General features: G+C 37.4%; 1 protein-coding gene across 4 annotated transcripts in view; it reads right to left on the bottom strand.

Annotated features, from left to right (window-relative positions):
• Positions 1–4812: 4812 nt before the first annotated feature.
• The window catches only part of MAN1A1 (mannosidase alpha class 1A member 1), a 60804-nt gene continuing 47326 nt past the window's right edge, over positions 4813–18290 (bottom strand). For 2 of the 4 annotated variants that reach the window (XM_044425690.1, XM_044425711.1), the window contains exons 8-12: positions 16532–16647; positions 13823–14042; positions 11594–11766; positions 5688–5803; positions 4813–5287 (exon numbers count right to left, since the gene is read on the bottom strand). In XM_044425690.1, the coding sequence (XP_044281625.1) occupies positions 5164–5287; positions 5688–5803; positions 11594–11766; positions 13823–14042; positions 16532–16647 (749 nt within the window). In that variant the 3' untranslated portion in view covers positions 4813–5163. Of the gene's footprint in view, positions 5288–5687; positions 5804–7574; positions 11321–11593; positions 11767–13822; positions 14043–16531; positions 16648–18290 lie in introns of those variants that run through there. The other 2 variants (XR_006414275.1, XM_044425699.1) reach the window with 2 other exon arrangements.

Below are 18290 nucleotides of genomic sequence, written 5' to 3'. Positions count from 1 at the left end.
TTTGAACAACTGTGTTGTGATATGTGGAGGAGCCGTGGAAGTTTAGTTGCTGTCAAATCAGGCAAAAACTTAACAAGCAAGCAGTCTTTCTTTAATTGTAAATGGCATACACATAGGTCACTATTAATCCAGTCACCCTTTAGTTAGCATCAGTGGAATGTCAAGGGTAAACGCATTACTTCCAGCTTGGGTGTGTAACAATTGCAGTAAATCAAAAAGGTCATTCTGAAACCATTTACATTACTGTAATAAATAATATTAGGATTGTAGCCATAACTTTTAAAAATGGTGATCACTCTGAAGTTTTATACTTTGGTGTTTTTGTGGTAAACACAACATCACTGCTTCTGAAGATATAAAACACTCTTCTCTTATATTTTGCAATTCTACAGGGTATACAATCTTCTTGTCTACGTACATCACTTTACAAAAGGTACATTATAGTGCAGCTTGTACATACAACCTGATTACCATATATTATAGAACCATAGAAATTTTGTGCTCTATTAAATAATAATACCAATGAGAAAAATGTCTATATGCAACCCATCAAAACACTTGTGTTGATGAATTCAAGGAGTTTTCATTCAGTTCTCTCTGAACTGACTCCATGGGATAGAGAAAATAGTTCAAATCATGCTGAATTTATGAACTTATTTCCCCCATTGCTTACAGTGATAGGTAGAGTTTTGTCATTGGTGAACTGTAACCATTTCAAACACAGTCAGGATTCTTCATAATAGCTGTTGGGGCTTGGTGGGGACACAGTAGAGGCTCGCAATGAAAAATGGGGCATTTTAGAAAATAAAATAGGTCAAGTATACCTCAATTGCAACTTAAGTATTACCACCAGACAGAGTGTGGTACAGAGTTCCTTTTAAAAAGCTATCTTTTAAACAGGATGCTTAAGATGCTGATTACCCTGTCTTAGGGACTGACTTTTTTAATTAAATGTGGAATTCATCACATATGGCATTAGTCGGTCCTTAAAAATGGACCAATACTTATTTTGAGGGCTACAGGTCTCACTGAGCTTTGCTTCAGCAAACTAGACATTTCTTTGCATGAAAATCTTCAAAACTTCAGCTGCCAAGCCACAGCAGAAAATTTCTGCAAAGGCCACTTAAGTCTAATGATATACATACTCTTGGAACATCCAAAAGCAGAACCTTTTAAAACATGAAATATTCTAAATTTATATGCTAGGAGAAGCAACTGAGTTGCACACAAAAGGATGAGATGATACAAGACGGCCTATCAAAATGGAGGCTGGAAGGACTTCACACAGAAATGGAACACTGTATTAGAGAACTGAAAACCATACTAGATAATGAAATAAGTTACTTCCCTTTGTATTGGTTTGGTCTTAGGCAAGAAGAGCATTCAGACAGGGCACTCCCACCCTTTGACTTTCACCCTTTTGTAGAATCTCAAATAGATTGTGGTATTTCATGCTTATTGAGGTGACCTATACTAGCAGAGGGTTGAAGCTACAAAATGACCATTCGTGGATCGAGCTAAAATGTAGACCTATGAGAATGGTATTTTACTGTGTCTATGGTGGGAAGGATCTTGAGGAGAGATGAACCATGATTGTACCATAGACTCCATCCTCAATAGGTTCCACAGTAAGAAAGAATGGTGCATCATCTGAAACATCATCTTAAGCTTAGGAAACAAATAAAAGTCATCTTTAATTAAAGCTGCTACACAGGTTGCAACATTTTAGAATTGAGATTTTGCGTGTCTCCAGCCAATAGAATTGCACATGGTTAGTCAGCACAAGTAATTGCGGCCCTACATTTGCTTTTGAAAAATGCATTTACCTTAAAAAAACAGGTTTGTCAATATCAGTAGACACACCAAATTACAAGAAAACATATACAGCAGTATATATTTTGATCCTGTTTGTTGCACAGGTATGTATTGCAGTTCTTTTACATGAAGTGTTGTGAGGCTACAGAAGCCACCATTACTTGCTCACAAATTGTAGACCATTTAATTTCAGGAATTAAATCTACTTTGAATCTATACATGGTGTTTTCTGTGATAAAATAGAATATTGTCTGAGAAACATTTCAGTAATGTTTCTATATAGTTCCCAACTAAAAATAAAGTTAGATGTGGGTTTTTTAAAAAAAGAAGTTAAATTAAATCATGTTTTTTAGGTAATACTTATATAAATATGAAAATTCAGTAACATACCAGAAATGAATTTGTTCCTAATGCCCCCCACTGCTAAAACAGATAGTTAGGTAAATTAAAGCAACATGCTTCTCATCTCAGAGATGCATGCAAGAAATTTTAGATTAATTTACCAGAAGATAGGTTTTTTTGTGCCTATGAGACTTGTAAACAACAAGTGTATTTTTTTATAACATGAAAATAATAAATTAGTAAAGGATTAAGCAAATGCAAGCTTTTTTCAAATTTGACATTTTCTGAATTATGAGGATCTTACACAGGAATCCAGAATCAGAAATGGATATTGGCTCTAATTAAATAATATATATATATTTAAAAAACACATGTATTTTCAGGATTATACTTCATTATATTGGTTCTTGTGATGGCCAAAATGAGCTGCAACCAATGCCATATCCAACTATTTTCATTACAGTCTTGAACAAATAAGTCGTAAGCAGCATTAATTCACTAACCAGGTGCTACAAAACAGTCATGACCTAGAGATGCATGCACGCTAGCTCTCCCTTCATATTTGTTCTCTTCTGATTCTTCAGCTACCATGTATCAGCCATCAAAACAGCTTTTTAAAATTTTGATGGGTAGGAACTGGTTCAATGACTTGGCATGGAGAGACACAGAACAGGAAGAGATAAAAACTGGAGTGAGGGAAGGAGATTATTGCTTGTGTGTTCTCAGTCAGATTGACACAGCACAGATAATACAGATGTCATGGCCCAGTCCTGCATACAGCATTGCACACCAGCAAATGGATCCATGATGATGCAGTAGCTTTACAGCACAGCTGATGTTGAGCTTGAGAGACTCTATTACATTGAGATGTGGCTTTCTGGAAAGGCCTTCAGCAGGAGACCAAAAAAACCTGACACAGATTATGTAGGATTCAGTTGTCTCTGTAGTTTGCTCATTTTATACACAGTTCCAACAAGTCACTGATGTTGACTCAAACCTATGGTTCTGTATTTGACAGCATAAACCCCCTTTGCAAGGGAGCAGAATGGCAGGGCTGAGCTGTTTCAGTTTTCTTACAGGATACTGCAGTGGCTACATGGTGTACAGAGCGTCAACTATTAAAAAGTACACCTATCTTTTAGGAATTGATAGGCAAAATAGAGTTTTAAAAGCAACTGATGCACCTTTGACAATTTCCCTCCCATTTATTAGTCCATCTCCCTCTAACCTTTCAACATTTCCTGAAATGTTGAAACTAGTTTTCTCTAGTGATATGGCCTGTTTCTATTTTGCTTGTGCATGAAAGCTGTTGAAAGTTACTGATCGTACATCACCCTGTAGCTATGCTTAATTATCATTCATTAAATTTATTCTGCTCACAGAAGCATCCTAAATGGTAAGCAAGAAAAGGATTTGTTTCATGACAAAATTGGTCCATACCAAACAACATTTCATTTGTCACTTTAATCAACAAGCACACAGAGTAGATGGTTTATTTAAACAAACCACTTGAAGCAATAGCTGTCCTCTTTCAAAAGCTGACTGAAACTGAAAGGCTGATGTCTATAAGAAGTTATTCTCCTCCTACATTCACAGCATTGTTTCTGAAATCTGCCAGGTATATGTACAATGGAATGTGTGAAATGACAATAACAGACTTAGAATGGAATCCCATAATCTCCCAACATCCACTGGGGATGATAGGATTATTCAGAGACCTAGCTCTGAGGTCCTCCCACCACAGAGTTGGGACTGTCTGAATGCAGAGCCCCCCTTGACAAGTGGCACAGAAAAAGCAGCACTGACTGCCTCTCTGAAGACGCACTGACCTCAGAGAGGGCTAAGGCAGTGTGCTGGGGGTGGGGAGCAGCCTGAAGCCTGGGATGATGCCAAATCCAAGCAGCTTCCCAGCCTCCTGTCTTCCCTCTCCGCAGTGTTTCATCTAGATGGATGAAAATGACTCCTGAGATGAAATAGAGGGTGCGAGGGGCCAGAGCAGTTGGAATTGCCACTGTGGTGCCTTGCACTTGCATTGGAGGCATGGAAATTGCTGTGTTTGCAAGCTTATATCCACTGAGAAAGGACAACATAAAACAGTTCCCTCCAGCAGGCTTATCCAAATCTCCAAATAGGGAAAATTCAAAGCACATGAATTTCACACATTAGGTCAACCTACTTCACATTCAAAGTTTACAGTGGGGGAAAAAAGCGTATGCTTTCTGATGCAAACTCTGCTGAAGCTCCATTTGCACTAAGATGAGGACTTTGGGAATTGCAATCTCAAACTGCATATAGGTAAAGCTATGTCCAGATAGCAGCTTCCATACTCTCAGTATGGTGGCTGCTTGTGAAATTAAATAAAGACCAGAAAAACTGGGCACCCAAATCTATCTGTGGTTAGGTTTCATTTGCAATTATGTTCTAAAATTATATTAGAAAAGGTTTTCAAAATCCAGACACTGCTTTCAGGACAAGTCATAGTTTAACATAATATGCACAGGTAAGATGAAAATAGTTGTCAAGAACAGTACACCTTCTTAAATATTCAAATTACCAGTTAATGAGAGACCCGCATAAGAAGAGGCTGTCACAGTTAGATTTGTCTCTAGTGATCAGAGAAACCACATTAACACAGATTAAACAAAGAAAAAGCTCTTCATACTTAATTCTTTATGGCTTTTTGCAACACAGCAAAGTATTACAGCTTAAAGCAGACATCTCCTCACAGAGGAGGAAAGAATTTTGCAGTCAAAAATAAAATAGAAAACAACTAGTATGCTGACCCCTGTGTTCCTTTTGGCCAGATGCCCACTATAGCCTAATAAAAATTAGAAATGAACAATTACTATATTTGTCAAAAGTGAAAGAAAATGAATTATACTTAAGAACTTTAGGTCCCTTAAAGTATTGTACAGATAGACTGCAAAAATAGTTCATAACTAAAGAATGACAATTCTGGAATACTAATACCTACATAATATGCCCCAAACAGAATTCAGCATTATTTTATTTGCTTTTACTTTTTTCCTCTTCACCTCTTGTGAGAACTGGGAGGGGATGTGCCTCAGTGTTAAAGACCCAGTGTTCAAATGGAAGAAGATCATCTTCAGAGAATAGTAAGTATAGGTACCTGGTAAGAAATAAAAAGCGTATTCAACATGCTACAAAATTAGGAGGCTACACAGGAACATTAATGGAATTATTTTAACTATACATTAAAATGACTCTTTATATACAAAAATAATTACACAGCAATGAATGTACAAATAAGAATATAAATAGGAGCATGTGCTCTTGTGTGAATCTACATTTTAGTTCTATTCCTTTGCATCTTCTAGCTAGCGAAGTTCACAAAATTCCATTGTAAATTGGAAACCCAACAGAAAGCTGTTCTTCCTGACAAATTATTCCCCACAACAAGCATCCCAACTCCTTTCTGTTTGTAAGATCTCTTTCTGCTGCCCACTATCTTAACCCAAATAATTATTAAAGCATATTAACTTTTCAGTTGAAGAGTTTTAATTGCTTACTTGAGCGTTTCTGAAAGGAAGAAACTTTGTTGTACATCATCGTGGCTCTGATGGTTGCTGTAAACATCCCTAATGCCAGAATATCCTCCATCTACTTTGCAGTATTTTTCTAATGCCTAAATTTCAAAAAGAAAGAATTTGATGAGACAAAATTTTATAAAGCACCATGTCCTTCAATGTAAAACAATTCCAGGATAGCTTACAGCAAAGTAATAAAAGTCAAAGGTCAGGATCCAGCACCGCCTGCATGTTAGTGGGACTCAGTGCTAGTGCAACATGAAGCTAGTGCAACATGAAGCTAGTGCAACATGAACATGAATTGTGCAGCAATGGGAAATGAGTGTGGCCCTCATTTCCAGGGAGTCAAGAGGGCTTGCAGAAGTGAGATCTTCTGACTTGTCCCATTCTGGAAATGGACACTGCCGCTTGTTTCTGGAATTATACTGCAAGTGTTAGTTCCTATTTTCCACCAATGCAATGGAAACAGTGGAGGCACAGTAGGAGTACTGGATAGTGTCCAAAGTAATAAAGTGGTAATCACAACAGAAGCAGATAAAACAGAAGGATTAAAACTAATTCTTTCCAGCAATCAAATCCAGCTGCAATCAATAGAACAAGTTAATCATGACTATCTCAAGTTCCATTTGCAATTTAAGCTTGATTATCTTTCTCTGGATCTGTATGATATAATGGGCTCAAGGTAAATAACGGCCCACATCAGACTCAACAACTGTCCAGGCTTTTTTTCTTTTAACCATGAGATGTTGTGAACTAAGCAGCATGTGCAAGCAGGAGGAGCTAAACAACCTATGGGTTCCAACCCGTGCTAGTTTTCCCAAACAACCCAGAATTCCTAGTTTGAACATTTCAAAAAAAAAAAAAATCAGGGATACAGTGTGTTGTGTCATCCCAGACAGGCAGCCTTTTATGCAGGAACTGTCAACACTTAACTGCCTAAGCATGACAAGACACTGCCTGGGATCTTGGCCCTGTAAGTTATCATCAATTATATTAACTTAGACTGAATGAGGTTCATGAAGATGAAATGGTTAAGTGATAATATTAGTTAGTTTGAATTAATAGGGGAAAAGATTGAAAAGATTTTTTGTGGTATAGGGGAAGTTGGTATGATTATCTTATTACATGTTTATGCTCTTAATCAGAAGCAAGGAAAGTGCTAGCACATTTTTGAGGTTTTAAACTGCTATTAGAGGAAGAAATAATCATGATAGATTATTTCAGTGGTTTACTTAATCCTAAAATTGATCATTTCAAAGAATCTGCAAAGAATTCTGTACCTTGTTTTCTTAGAGGGATACAACTTTTCCACTTAATAAACCCAGAATCCTTATTTATTTATTCCACACCTAGACAAAGCTGAGTATCACTGTAGTTAAGAGTGTGAGGGACTGACGTGTCTTTGGAACTGGTCATTTTTCAAAGAAAATTTAATAGGGGATGTACAGAACTACATGGGGACACCTCCGAAGTTTCTTCAAGGCGAATATTTCTTTCTAGTTACTATAGTAGAGAGAGGGGGCTAAAGATGAATGTAAGTAAACTCAAAGGGTTAGAAGCTATGATTGAAGACACACGTAAGAGGAATTATTTATAGAACTAGGTAATTATAAAAACATTGGATCTATGGAATACACATTAGCCAAAAACATTACTAGATAGTTTTACAGTAAAACAGGAAATAAAGTAGACAAGCTGTTAACCAACAGACTCGAAGAAGAACAGAGATTCTAAGAGAGAGAGAAAGACAGAGAATATGAGAGCCAGTGTGGTGTAGTGGTTAAGAGCATGGGAAGACGATCTGGGTTCTAGTCCCTACTCAGCCATGGAGACAACTGGGTGACTTTGGGCCAATCACAGACTCTCAGTCCAACCTACCTCACAGGGTTGCTGTTGTGGGGATAAGATGGAGGAGGAGATGTAAGCTGCCTTGAGCCCTTTGTAGGAAAAAGGCAGGATATCAATCAATCAATCAATCATGATCCTGTGGAAAACTCAACAATTTTCTTAGAAACTGAATGGTGGTGAACAGTCATGAACCTTGGGAATAATTTGTGTCTTACTATAAAAGTTTACTTATGTCACTCAAACCAGATCTATGAAGAATTAAATAACTTTTAGTTAAGTTAAATGTCATTTCACTAACTGAGGAAGACAGAAATGAACTAAATCCTGAAAAGAAGTCCAAGAGGTTCAAGCCCTAATGAGATCATTAAATACAAATAAGTTTCCAGAAAGAGATGGACTTCTTCAAATTTGTAAGATTTTTAAAGATCCGTTCATAATGCCATTAAGGCTAGAGTCCTATTCACAGTTAACTGTGTAAGAACTACTGAACTCAACAGTACTTATTCCCGTTGCATTGTAAGGCTCCTAATTAAGATTTAAGGTCGCGTAAAATACTAGATTCACAGGAAGAGGCTAATATTGCCTTGGCACAGAAGGAAAGTAAGGTTAGCTTCTTCAGAATGTTGTACCGATCTTTCTTCATAATAAGGGCTCTAAGATTTTAGCTGCAATACTAACAAAAACTTTGAACAGTTATAGCAAAATATGATCAGAAACATTTCATAAGAGGGAAACTACTTCCAGACAATGCAAGAGAAGCAATTAACACCTTAGCAATTGGTACCAGAAGGAAAGGGAGAGTGGGGAAAAAGATATTGCCTTTTTAGATGTTTTTTTTTAAATGTTAAGGTGAAGTTATTTTTTTAAATTTAAAATCCAAGAAGAATTTAATTTTGGGGAGACATGAATTATGTTGAAGTTTTATTATCAAATACTGTGAGCACCTATTATCAGGCATCAGGATTTCTGAAACTACAGAGCAGGTATGAGAAAGGCTCGTTTCCCTCAGTGTTGCATTTGTAATGTGTTATTAAGAAGATCAGAGGATAGAAGATGAGTCAGGACAGGAGACAATGGATGTAAAATCAGTTTGGATGCAGCTGACAAAGTTATTGCTAATAAAACTGAAAATTTCAGTTCTGGAGGCAGTCATTCAAAAAGATATTAGCATATAGAACAATTTCATGATATAAAGTATGTTGGTATGTGTCTACTGGAAGAAACAAAGGACTTTTTAAAAAATCACAGTGTATTATACAATTGTTCAGTAAATCACGAAGACATTCAGAGATTAATCTGTCTCTAGTGGATCTATTAACATTAAATTACCAATATCTAATAAGAGAGTAGCTACCTATATGGTCTAAGTTAGTGTTTTGTGGCTGGAATAATCTGTATAAAAATGAATCTCATCTAGATTGCCTTTCCTTTTCAAAAATGTTTCTGTTGAAAGATTCTTAGCTGACAGTTTGAGAAGCTGGCAGAACATATGGCTGAGGTGTATTTGGAAAACCAAAATGTCAAGGGTAGAGGAAAGCATTTCAGAAAAGAATCCTATGAAAATGGGATTATGAGTTCCTAATGTAACATTTTATTATGCAGCCATGTTAAATTCTATTGCTTATGGGAACATAAGAAGAATTAACTCCAAAACAAATTATAACAGGAATGTTGCCAGCATCCTACTAGTGGTTCTGCGATGGTCACAAGACACATATGATACAAACTAAAGCTATTAAAAGAGTCAATACATATATTGAGGCTGTACTGGCAATTTTATAGGGAAAGTCCTCTCTAGGGCTTTATTGGCATTGCCTATAATGGCCTTATTAATTTAAGAGAGAATTGTAGAAAATTAATTACTACAGATGTAGTTCTACGTAAAGACCTAATAGGAGAAGCAAAGTGTCTCTCTTGTACAGTCATCAATTGGCTTTTTAAAGGAGATGCACCATTTTGGTTCCTGTATTCTCATGGTAGAGAGGGGGCCCACCTCTTGCACATTATAGTCTGCTCAGATGGATTTGTCAGATTCGGAGGTGGTGGTGGAGAGCAAGAGGGATGGGGCTGTTGACAGTTTCAAAGTTATTTAGTGAAGTTTCTCAGGCAGAGTATAAGAATCTTCCCACCTTGGAAAAGGAGGATGATTTTTCAGTGTGGGAGGCTCAGCAGATGCAGGAAGAGCTTCTTGACTCAAGCAGCAAGAGCCATCCTCAGGGTGGCCAAGTCAGAAGCTTTTCAGAATGGGAAGAAAGGCATGGAAGTTTCAGTTTTCAGATCCAACTCTTTACATGGGCAGATGCTTTTCCCACTGCTCTTGCAGAAGGCTATATTGATTTATACTCTTCCGCAAACCAGATTTCTGTTCAGTTTGATAATGAAAAGGAAAGTGAGAAGTGATCTGCTCATCACACTCACTTAAGAAATTGTTAGTAGAAGTTTAAGAAGTGTGTGGTTATTTTTTTTGTAAAGATTGTCAAATTCTGGTAGTTAATCTGGATTGTCCAGTTTGAAGCACTACTGCATAGCAGGGTTTCTTTTGCACTTGTTCTTCCAAGTACAAATCCCCAAGAACCCCGGTTTTAAAGGAATACAGATTTTGATAGTCACCAGTCAGATTTTGTTTCCCTTTAAAAAAAGTGTGTGTGTGTGGGGGGGGGGGTCACTTTTACATTCTTCTAAGCCAAGCCCCTAGAGGGTCAGGGAAAAGTATAAAATTTAGTGCCTCCCTGTGGGCACTAAATTAAGTGGAAGCCCACTTGAAAATATAAGGATCTTGCTAAGAGGGAAACTTATCTTCCAAACAAATTCTTCTCAGCTGAAATACTTTCATGGTTTAGGTCGCTCCTGACCAACTGGATTTTACAAACCCAGGGTGGAGGAAGTAAAAAAAAGGTTCTCAAGTCTCTGCTGAACATGGTACAGGGAACACGGTACCTGCTGCCTCTGGCCAGTGAGAACCCTCACTCCATGGGGTCTCACAGCAGAGGCTTAGAAATGTAATAATAATAATAATAATAATAATAATAATAATAATAATAATAATAATACTCTTCCTATGTGTGCTTCTGTGAATGGAGCATATTTGGACAAAAAGGTATAAACAAATGTGTGTGTGTGTGTATGCACTTTTCTGAGTGCACATAAATAAATGGGCAGCCTGTGGCAGCCTCTCCAAGGAGCTGCTATGGAACCTGGAAGGGGGAACTGGTAGCTGTCCAAAGGTTGATGGCAAAACTGACTAGCAAGCTGGTTTAATCTGATCACTGAAAAAAATAAAAAGCCAAAACAGCTGTGGTACTGTTGCAACAAGTCAGAATTATAGTTACAACTTCTTTAACAATATTAATTTTATTAATATTTAACATTAACACATATTAATAATGTAACAAGCATTGGATAAATGTGTAATATCGGAACACTAATTATAACACTACACAAGGACTTAGTTTTCAGGTCACACAAGTGAAGCTGGTTGACTGCAGGATTAAACTCAATTGTTTAACCTGTAAATAAGTCCGAATCTCAAATTCAGATCTCACAATAACAAACATATTCTTGGGTTGCTGATTAGAGCTGATTCAGAGTAAAAGTGATAAGCGCATGGCATGAAGCATGAAGCACATGAAGCACACTTGCTACTGCTCAGCCTCACCCAATTCCTGGGCTAAAGAGCTAAGGAACTGGCTTGATGTTCAAGCTAGTGCAAGTTCTTAATCATAATTTTTGTAGTGCTTTGAATCCCCAGGACATACTGCTTGCATCACCTGTACAGTGAGACAGATAATTAAGTGAGCACATTTATCTGCCATGGAGAATATCTAAAAATCACCATGTCTAGTTATATTTTAATTAGTTAACTTGATGTAGCTGTAGGTCCACACACAGCTGCAATCATATATAGATATAAGCACAATATTATTTGTTGCTAGTACTTAAATATATTTCTTGAAAGTGAAAAATATAACTGATACTACTTTTTGAAATAAATGCCTTGTAGAAAATCAAACCTTTAACAAAATGAGCCTAGAATATATTACCTCAACAGCTTCCCAGCCCCACTGCCGGTACTTTGGGTCATGAGTGAATCGCCACATATACATGTAGGTTTCTATAACTTCGGGCCGCAAAATATAGTATTTTTCATTCTGTCTGGTAGCAATTGCCTCAACTCCACCATCAAACCTAAAAGCTTCTGGTCCCAGCTTCATGCCTAGACAGAAAATGCAATAATCAACAGAGTTAGTGCTTGCTTGAGGGAATTTCAACTTTCTAACATACAAAAAGGATTCTTAATTTAAGTGAAATGTTGATTAGCTTATTACTACACTACAAAAAATATTCTGGCCTTTCCAAACTCCAGCATTCAATGTACGTGCTCTTGAACTAAGTTCCAGTCCTTGGTATGAGGGCATTGATTTTCTGAAAAGCATCTCAATAAAACAAAGCACATCTATCCTATCACAATTACTGACATGCTTAATATAGAATACAAAGGGAGGCTGCACATCATTTTACTTATTTATTTACACTTACAACCCGCATTTTTCTTTTTTGCAAGGACCTCAAGTGGTTTACATAGTCCTCCTCTTCTCTATTCTATCTTCACAACAACCCTGCGAAGTTGGTTAGCCTGTGTGCCACTGACTGGCCCAAATACACTCATGGTACATAGAATTAGGGAACCTGGGACTCCTGAGTCCCAATCCAACACTCGAGCACTATTCTGCACTGGCATTCCTTTATGTGGGATATTTAATAAAATGCTCCAGAGGCAATGTGGTTGAAACAAAACCAAAAGAAACCAATCATATTAAAACTACAGGCAACATTACTTGGCTCAGATGTAACACTAAGCCATGAACTGGTATGATTGAATAACCCCATTTCTTCTATTGAGATTAGAAGGGACTTATGCTAAGCTAAAGGAATATGTGCTTGAAAAAAATGTTTGGGAATATCAAATCTTACTTCGTTGAGTATGTAAGGTCAATAGGTAAAAGAAGATGATATGCAATTAGCAGCATTTGTTCATGTTGATCTGTTTGTTTCAAGTGTGAGACATTGATAGTTATGCTATAGTATGCAATGATCATACTTGCCAAAGTTATTACAAAAGTTTCCATTTTGCCCCAAATACTTCAGTGTACATGGCAATTGACTATTTCTTGTTCAACTGGTTTCTTTGGAACCCTACTAGAAACCAGATAGTTGTAATCAGGAATCAACCTAATCCCAGATATAAGAATGCAGAAAATCTACTTAGGTACATGTTGCATCTTTATTTTATTGTCAAAACAAGCATTTTATATAACTATTTGACTTAATGTTTATGTATATTGGAAAACTGTTTGCAATCTATGGAACTTGTTTTAAAAGGGACAAAATATAATTGTATATTCTATCTGCATGAAACTATGGCTCAAACAATAGATCGAGAGTCCTTTCTACACTTGTGAATCTGCTTATTCAAATTATCCATCCCGTGTTCTGCAGAGCAAAACAGCAAAGGGTCTTCTCTGTGGTGACCCCTATTTCTGGAATGACCTTTCTCTGTGATACCTAATGTTCTGACAATCATGTGCTCTCAATGATTAATGAGTTGTCTGCCCTGGCTTTTCTGAAACATCAACTTGTCTAAATGTTATTGTTCTTTGATGATGATGCATTGTTTTATAATTTGCCATAAAAAAGCTCTCTTGCTCCCTAGTGCATTCCTACAGTGGGCTCCAAACTTAGGCCATCCTTAAGATGGTGCAGGTTTTTTCTTTCTACTTGGTTTCAATGGGAGGGAAAAGACAAGCTGCAAGAAGAATAAAGGGAAAAAAGCCACCATTTCTACACTTTCCACCCTTCTTGCTGTGGAAAGAGCTTTGGATGTGGTGGTGATTCCATGGCAGACACCTCTCCCTCTCATAATCAGAATGCTCTGTTGGTTAAAAAATAGTTTTTGGGAGAGCCATATAGTACTCCTAGCAATCTTAGCTTCAGACTACTCTGCAGGGGGTATTGGTGTCAAAGACATGATATAATCACTAAAAGCAACTTTGCCACTTTTCTCTGGCAGCACAAAGCACACTGCTCTTTCTATCCATTGACACAGGAAAGTAGAAATTATACGCATCAGGAATTCAGTGCAGAAGCTCTTAAGGTATCCATTGGGTACAAAATGCAGAACCAAAATGTACAACATTAAGCATAAGTATAGAAATAAGCTAGTTTGAAAGAATACTCTGGAACAAAGCACTCCAAAGTTATAAAATGCTTACTTGTGCGATCATAAGACTCATGACATGTACGGGCAATTTCGGCACCAAGTTCAATGTGTCGTCCAGTTTTATCATCTGGTGCTCCATCTGCACCCAGAACAAACATCCCTCCAGCAAAACAAGTGAGGTGGCCCATTTTGTGTTCAAGCAGGCCACCCTTCCACTCAGCAATATACATCAAACCAGTGCTAGATTTCCTGATCAGATGGGTCTCTATGGACTAGAAAAGTTTAAAACTGTGTATCAGTATGTGTATCAAAAAATTAAGACAAGCAAAACTAATATCTAAATGCATTTGTTTGTATGCATTATTACTTCAGTACAATATTGTATATGATTTTTATGTTACTTGTACAATACCTATCTACAGAAAACAATGCTAAAGATGCAGAAGAGATATAAAAAACACTCCAAGAAACATATATTGCTGTCATGGAAACCTGAACTGCAAGATTTCACAGGTTTGCAGTCTTGGTGGAGGGCACCTATACATTCAGAGCCCAGTAACAATCCTGAGGATACCGATGAAAAAATATTATGTGCATCATCGGAACATTTTAATATTGTAGATACATACCAGTTTAAGGAGCAGCACTTGCAGAAAGCTTGTCACAAGTATAAAAGTTACGGATATCTGTAAGTTTAGCAACAACCCAAAGAGTCCGGTACAGGCAATCCTCCCCGTTTTTTATCTCACCTCAATCTCAACTTTCCAAATGAAAAACCCAACAAATAAAACATTTATGATGGTCGAAAAACCCACTAGGGAGACTGAGGACAGATGTTCTGGATGCATGCTTGGTACAATGAACTTTTGGCTTTAAAGGAGCAAAATTGTTCCTTAATTACAAAAGCAGCTCACCCTGAGATGCTGAGAAAAGGAGAGCGCTATGACTTTCAGCCATAGCTGCATGTGATTTCCAGGGTTCTGGATCTTCTGCACTTAATGAGGATGTCACATCAAAAGGAAGGGGAAAACTGTCATTTAGAAGGGACTCCTTTCCTGGAGGATGAAATGATGGCCTCTCACACTGTGGATATGCTTCTAAAGGTGAGGGCTCTTAATAGTGGTTGAACCGAACGTAAGAATGAGCTTCCCTTGCTAAGCAGAACATATGTATAATTAGGGCTGCCTACTAATTAAATAGTCCTGGTTAAAATTGAACCTCATTGGCCAAGGCATTTTCTAGGTTCCTTTGCCGGGAAAGCTTGTTGAGAAGAAAGCAGGCAGAGGGCCTTGTATGTGGCAGCACCAAATCTCCACTGAAGCTTGACTGGTGCCATCATTTTGGTGCCAGCTTGAAACATATTTGTCCATGTAATTTAAAATGCTAAGATGGTTTAGTTTGCTTTGTTTACTGCAGTATAATGAAAAATATTTTTATGCCTCTGCTATACCACAATGATAATTATGAAGCGTGGGTTAAACATATTTTTTACTAGCTAAATAAAGCAGGAGGCTTGGATCTAAAAGGCCACTGCATAAACGGGCATTTTTCATTGTCTGGCAGCAGTCCTCACACCAGCTGCTTGAGGGACATCAAGAGCTGCATTATAGAGGAATGAGTGACTGCTACAGCAAGTTCCAGAAGCGCGTTCGCAGAAGCGCACTGCATGTGCTGTGGTCTCTTTTGAGTCTGGCCTTAGTTGAGATTCTGATTAAATTACTTAAGAAGTGGCAGCCTAACTTATTATGCTTTCTTTTATTTGACAGCAAGAGCCATATTTAGTACAGTCTTTCAGAATCTTACATGTATTTTCTTTTTGCTTAATCAATCCCCCCTCCAAGCTCTATCTTCATTGAACAGCCATAAAAATACATCTTAGTCACAACAGCCACATAGGGCTTCATTCAAAAATAAAGATTTTCAATATTCAGTTATTTTTCTTCCCTGCAGAGATGGAGAAAACAATGCTGCAAGGTCACTGCTGGTATTTTGAAGAGTAAAGATATTTTAATGTAGAAGCGATTGAAAAGGCTAAGTGTCACCATAAAATGTAAAGGCTACATCTTAACTGGCAAATTCTTCACACTTTTGTTAAATTTACAATACTTCCCCTTTTGCCAAGCAGCATATAGAAGCAAGCCACATGCTTTATTACTACTGCATATCTTTGGGCAGATCGGGAGTCTTGAACCAGTCATACAACTGAGGAACACAGGGAAGGACCTCTAGGTAAATAGTCACTGCAATGTTAAGAAAGATGTAGGAGTGTTGTTCTCCAACTCCATTCCACATTCATGTGGTTAGGTTCAGATATCAACAACTGTAAATGGAAAATCCTTTTCCATCCATGGGATCTTCCTGGCAGAAGGTGGGGAGGGTGATGTAACTGATCCTCTTTTCTACAAAGGAACCCAGTGCCATTTCCAACACTATTTCAGAGGGGTTGATACGGGACTAAGAAAGGTAATTTTTCTCCTTCCATCAGTGAGAATGCCCCTAAGTGGAGCTATGTTCAGGAGAAGCTCCAGTTGGTGGAAGGTAGGTTTGGAGGCAGACTTCCAATGAGGAAAAAGGACGAATTTACAGAAAGTTAATACTGGTAGATGAAGCTATGCAAAATATTTGTAGAAGAAATGTATATTTAAGGCATTTAATTTTGAAGCCATTTAAAAAATACAGATACCCTACTACTGTCCTAATCTTATTTCTTTAGCAGCAGCTATATTAGATCATCTTAAGTAGATTTATGTATTTTTATTACCTGAACAGCATCATAATACATTTGCTTGCCTTCCTCATCTGTCTTATCTGACATCAGCCATGCCTTAAGCAAGTATTCATAAAAGCTATCTCCAAGCCCTCCAATGGAGACATGATCTGAAAAAAAGCAGTGGAAAGCACTCTATAGTAATTTCACTTTCAATTTAGGCATGCACATAGATACCTAATTCCAAAGTAAGATAGAGGAACTGCACTATAACTTCATATAGCAAAATCTGAGATCAGCAAGAGGTCCTTCACACAAAACAGGTTTTGTATGATAAGCTGATTCTGTATAAATCCAATTATACCATGTTACTTTACAACATAGCGTTCTATGAATGTAAAAGAACTCAACGCATTTGGCCTATTTACTTAAACTCTTTCCCTCCCAGAAAAGTGTTCACATTGGACCAACTTATTTTATTATCTTTAACATGTTAGTGGAAGCAAATGACAATCAAATGCAGTGTACAGAGTTATCTGAGACCAAATGCTGAACAAATATTAATTTTTGACTCAGCTTTTTAGGCTTGATTTTAAGTTCTGTGGTACTAAAGGAGGAAAGAGTACTCATGTTCCAAATCTATATACTGGATAAAATCTTAGAAGTTATTAGAGGTAGACAGACAGTACTGCCTTAAGCATGTCAAGATGAAGATCCAGAACTGCAAACTGACAAAATGGAAATAAATCCTTATTAACTGCTAACAATGAAGAATTCTGATGAAATACTGTATCACATGCATTCTGTTTCAGTTCAGCAACATCCTGAGGGCCACACATTCCCCAAGTTTGCATTAAAAATCCTCAAGGCTATGGAAAGACATGCTTTAAAATGTTGGATACAAACATATGCACAATCTACTTTTTCTCCTATTAAAGGTTTCGACTTTAGGTGTGTTTCTCTGTCCATCAGCCTGTGACCTGGTATTTAGTTTTCTTAAATGTTACCTTTGATATCCCTTTCCAAAGAAATGTTCTGTGATGGTAAGATAGGATTACAAAGAGCTAATGAAAGAGGACAGTTTTTAAAAGTAAAGAAATACCTCATTAATTACACAAGTGTCCACAGTATAAAGAGGAAAGAAACTCTCCTCAAAGGCATGAGAGCGTCTGTGTGATGGAAGGCTGATCTCTGAATAGCAGCATTTAAATGACCTTTACAGTTTCCTAAATGAATTACCTCAGAAACTCTTGACATTTGCAGACTAAATAGCACAAGCAGAGTCTCATCAATAATAAGTCCTGCTATTATATCCATTATTGGTAGAGACAAATCTAATTGACCCATGATGCGGCAAATCACTTTCAATTTACTACCAAAGCAACAAAGGCTAAATAAATGTACAGGAACGATAGCAATAAAACCACTGCTGACCTTCGGAGATCTAATGCAGCTAATCTAACAGTAAGAGAAGGTACTAGCCTGGTTCAGATGTTAGGAAAACCAAGATTTTGGGTTGCCACATAAAAACTCCAACATGATGGTTTAACTTTAGGCTTAAAGTTAACCCTGGAAAAGAACTCATCTACCAATGGTTTTTTAGTAGGTTGTGGATGCTAAGCTATTCATCGTTAAAGGTAAAAGGTAAAGGTTCCCCCTTGACATTAAGCCCAGTCATGCCTGACTCTAGGGGGCAGTGCTCATCTCCATTTCCTAGCTGAGGGAGCCAGCGTTTGTCCACAGACAGTCTCCGTGGTCATGCGGCCAGCATGACTAAACACCGAAGTGCACGGAATGCTGTTACCTGCCCACC

This window comes from Varanus komodoensis, unplaced genomic scaffold, assembly GCF_004798865.1.
Source record: "Varanus komodoensis strain SLA01 unplaced genomic scaffold, ASM479886v1 scaffold1, whole genome shotgun sequence".
Taxonomy (NCBI): domain Eukaryota; kingdom Metazoa; phylum Chordata; class Lepidosauria; order Squamata; family Varanidae; genus Varanus; species Varanus komodoensis.
This window is presented reverse-complemented; position numbering and strand designations above follow the sequence as displayed.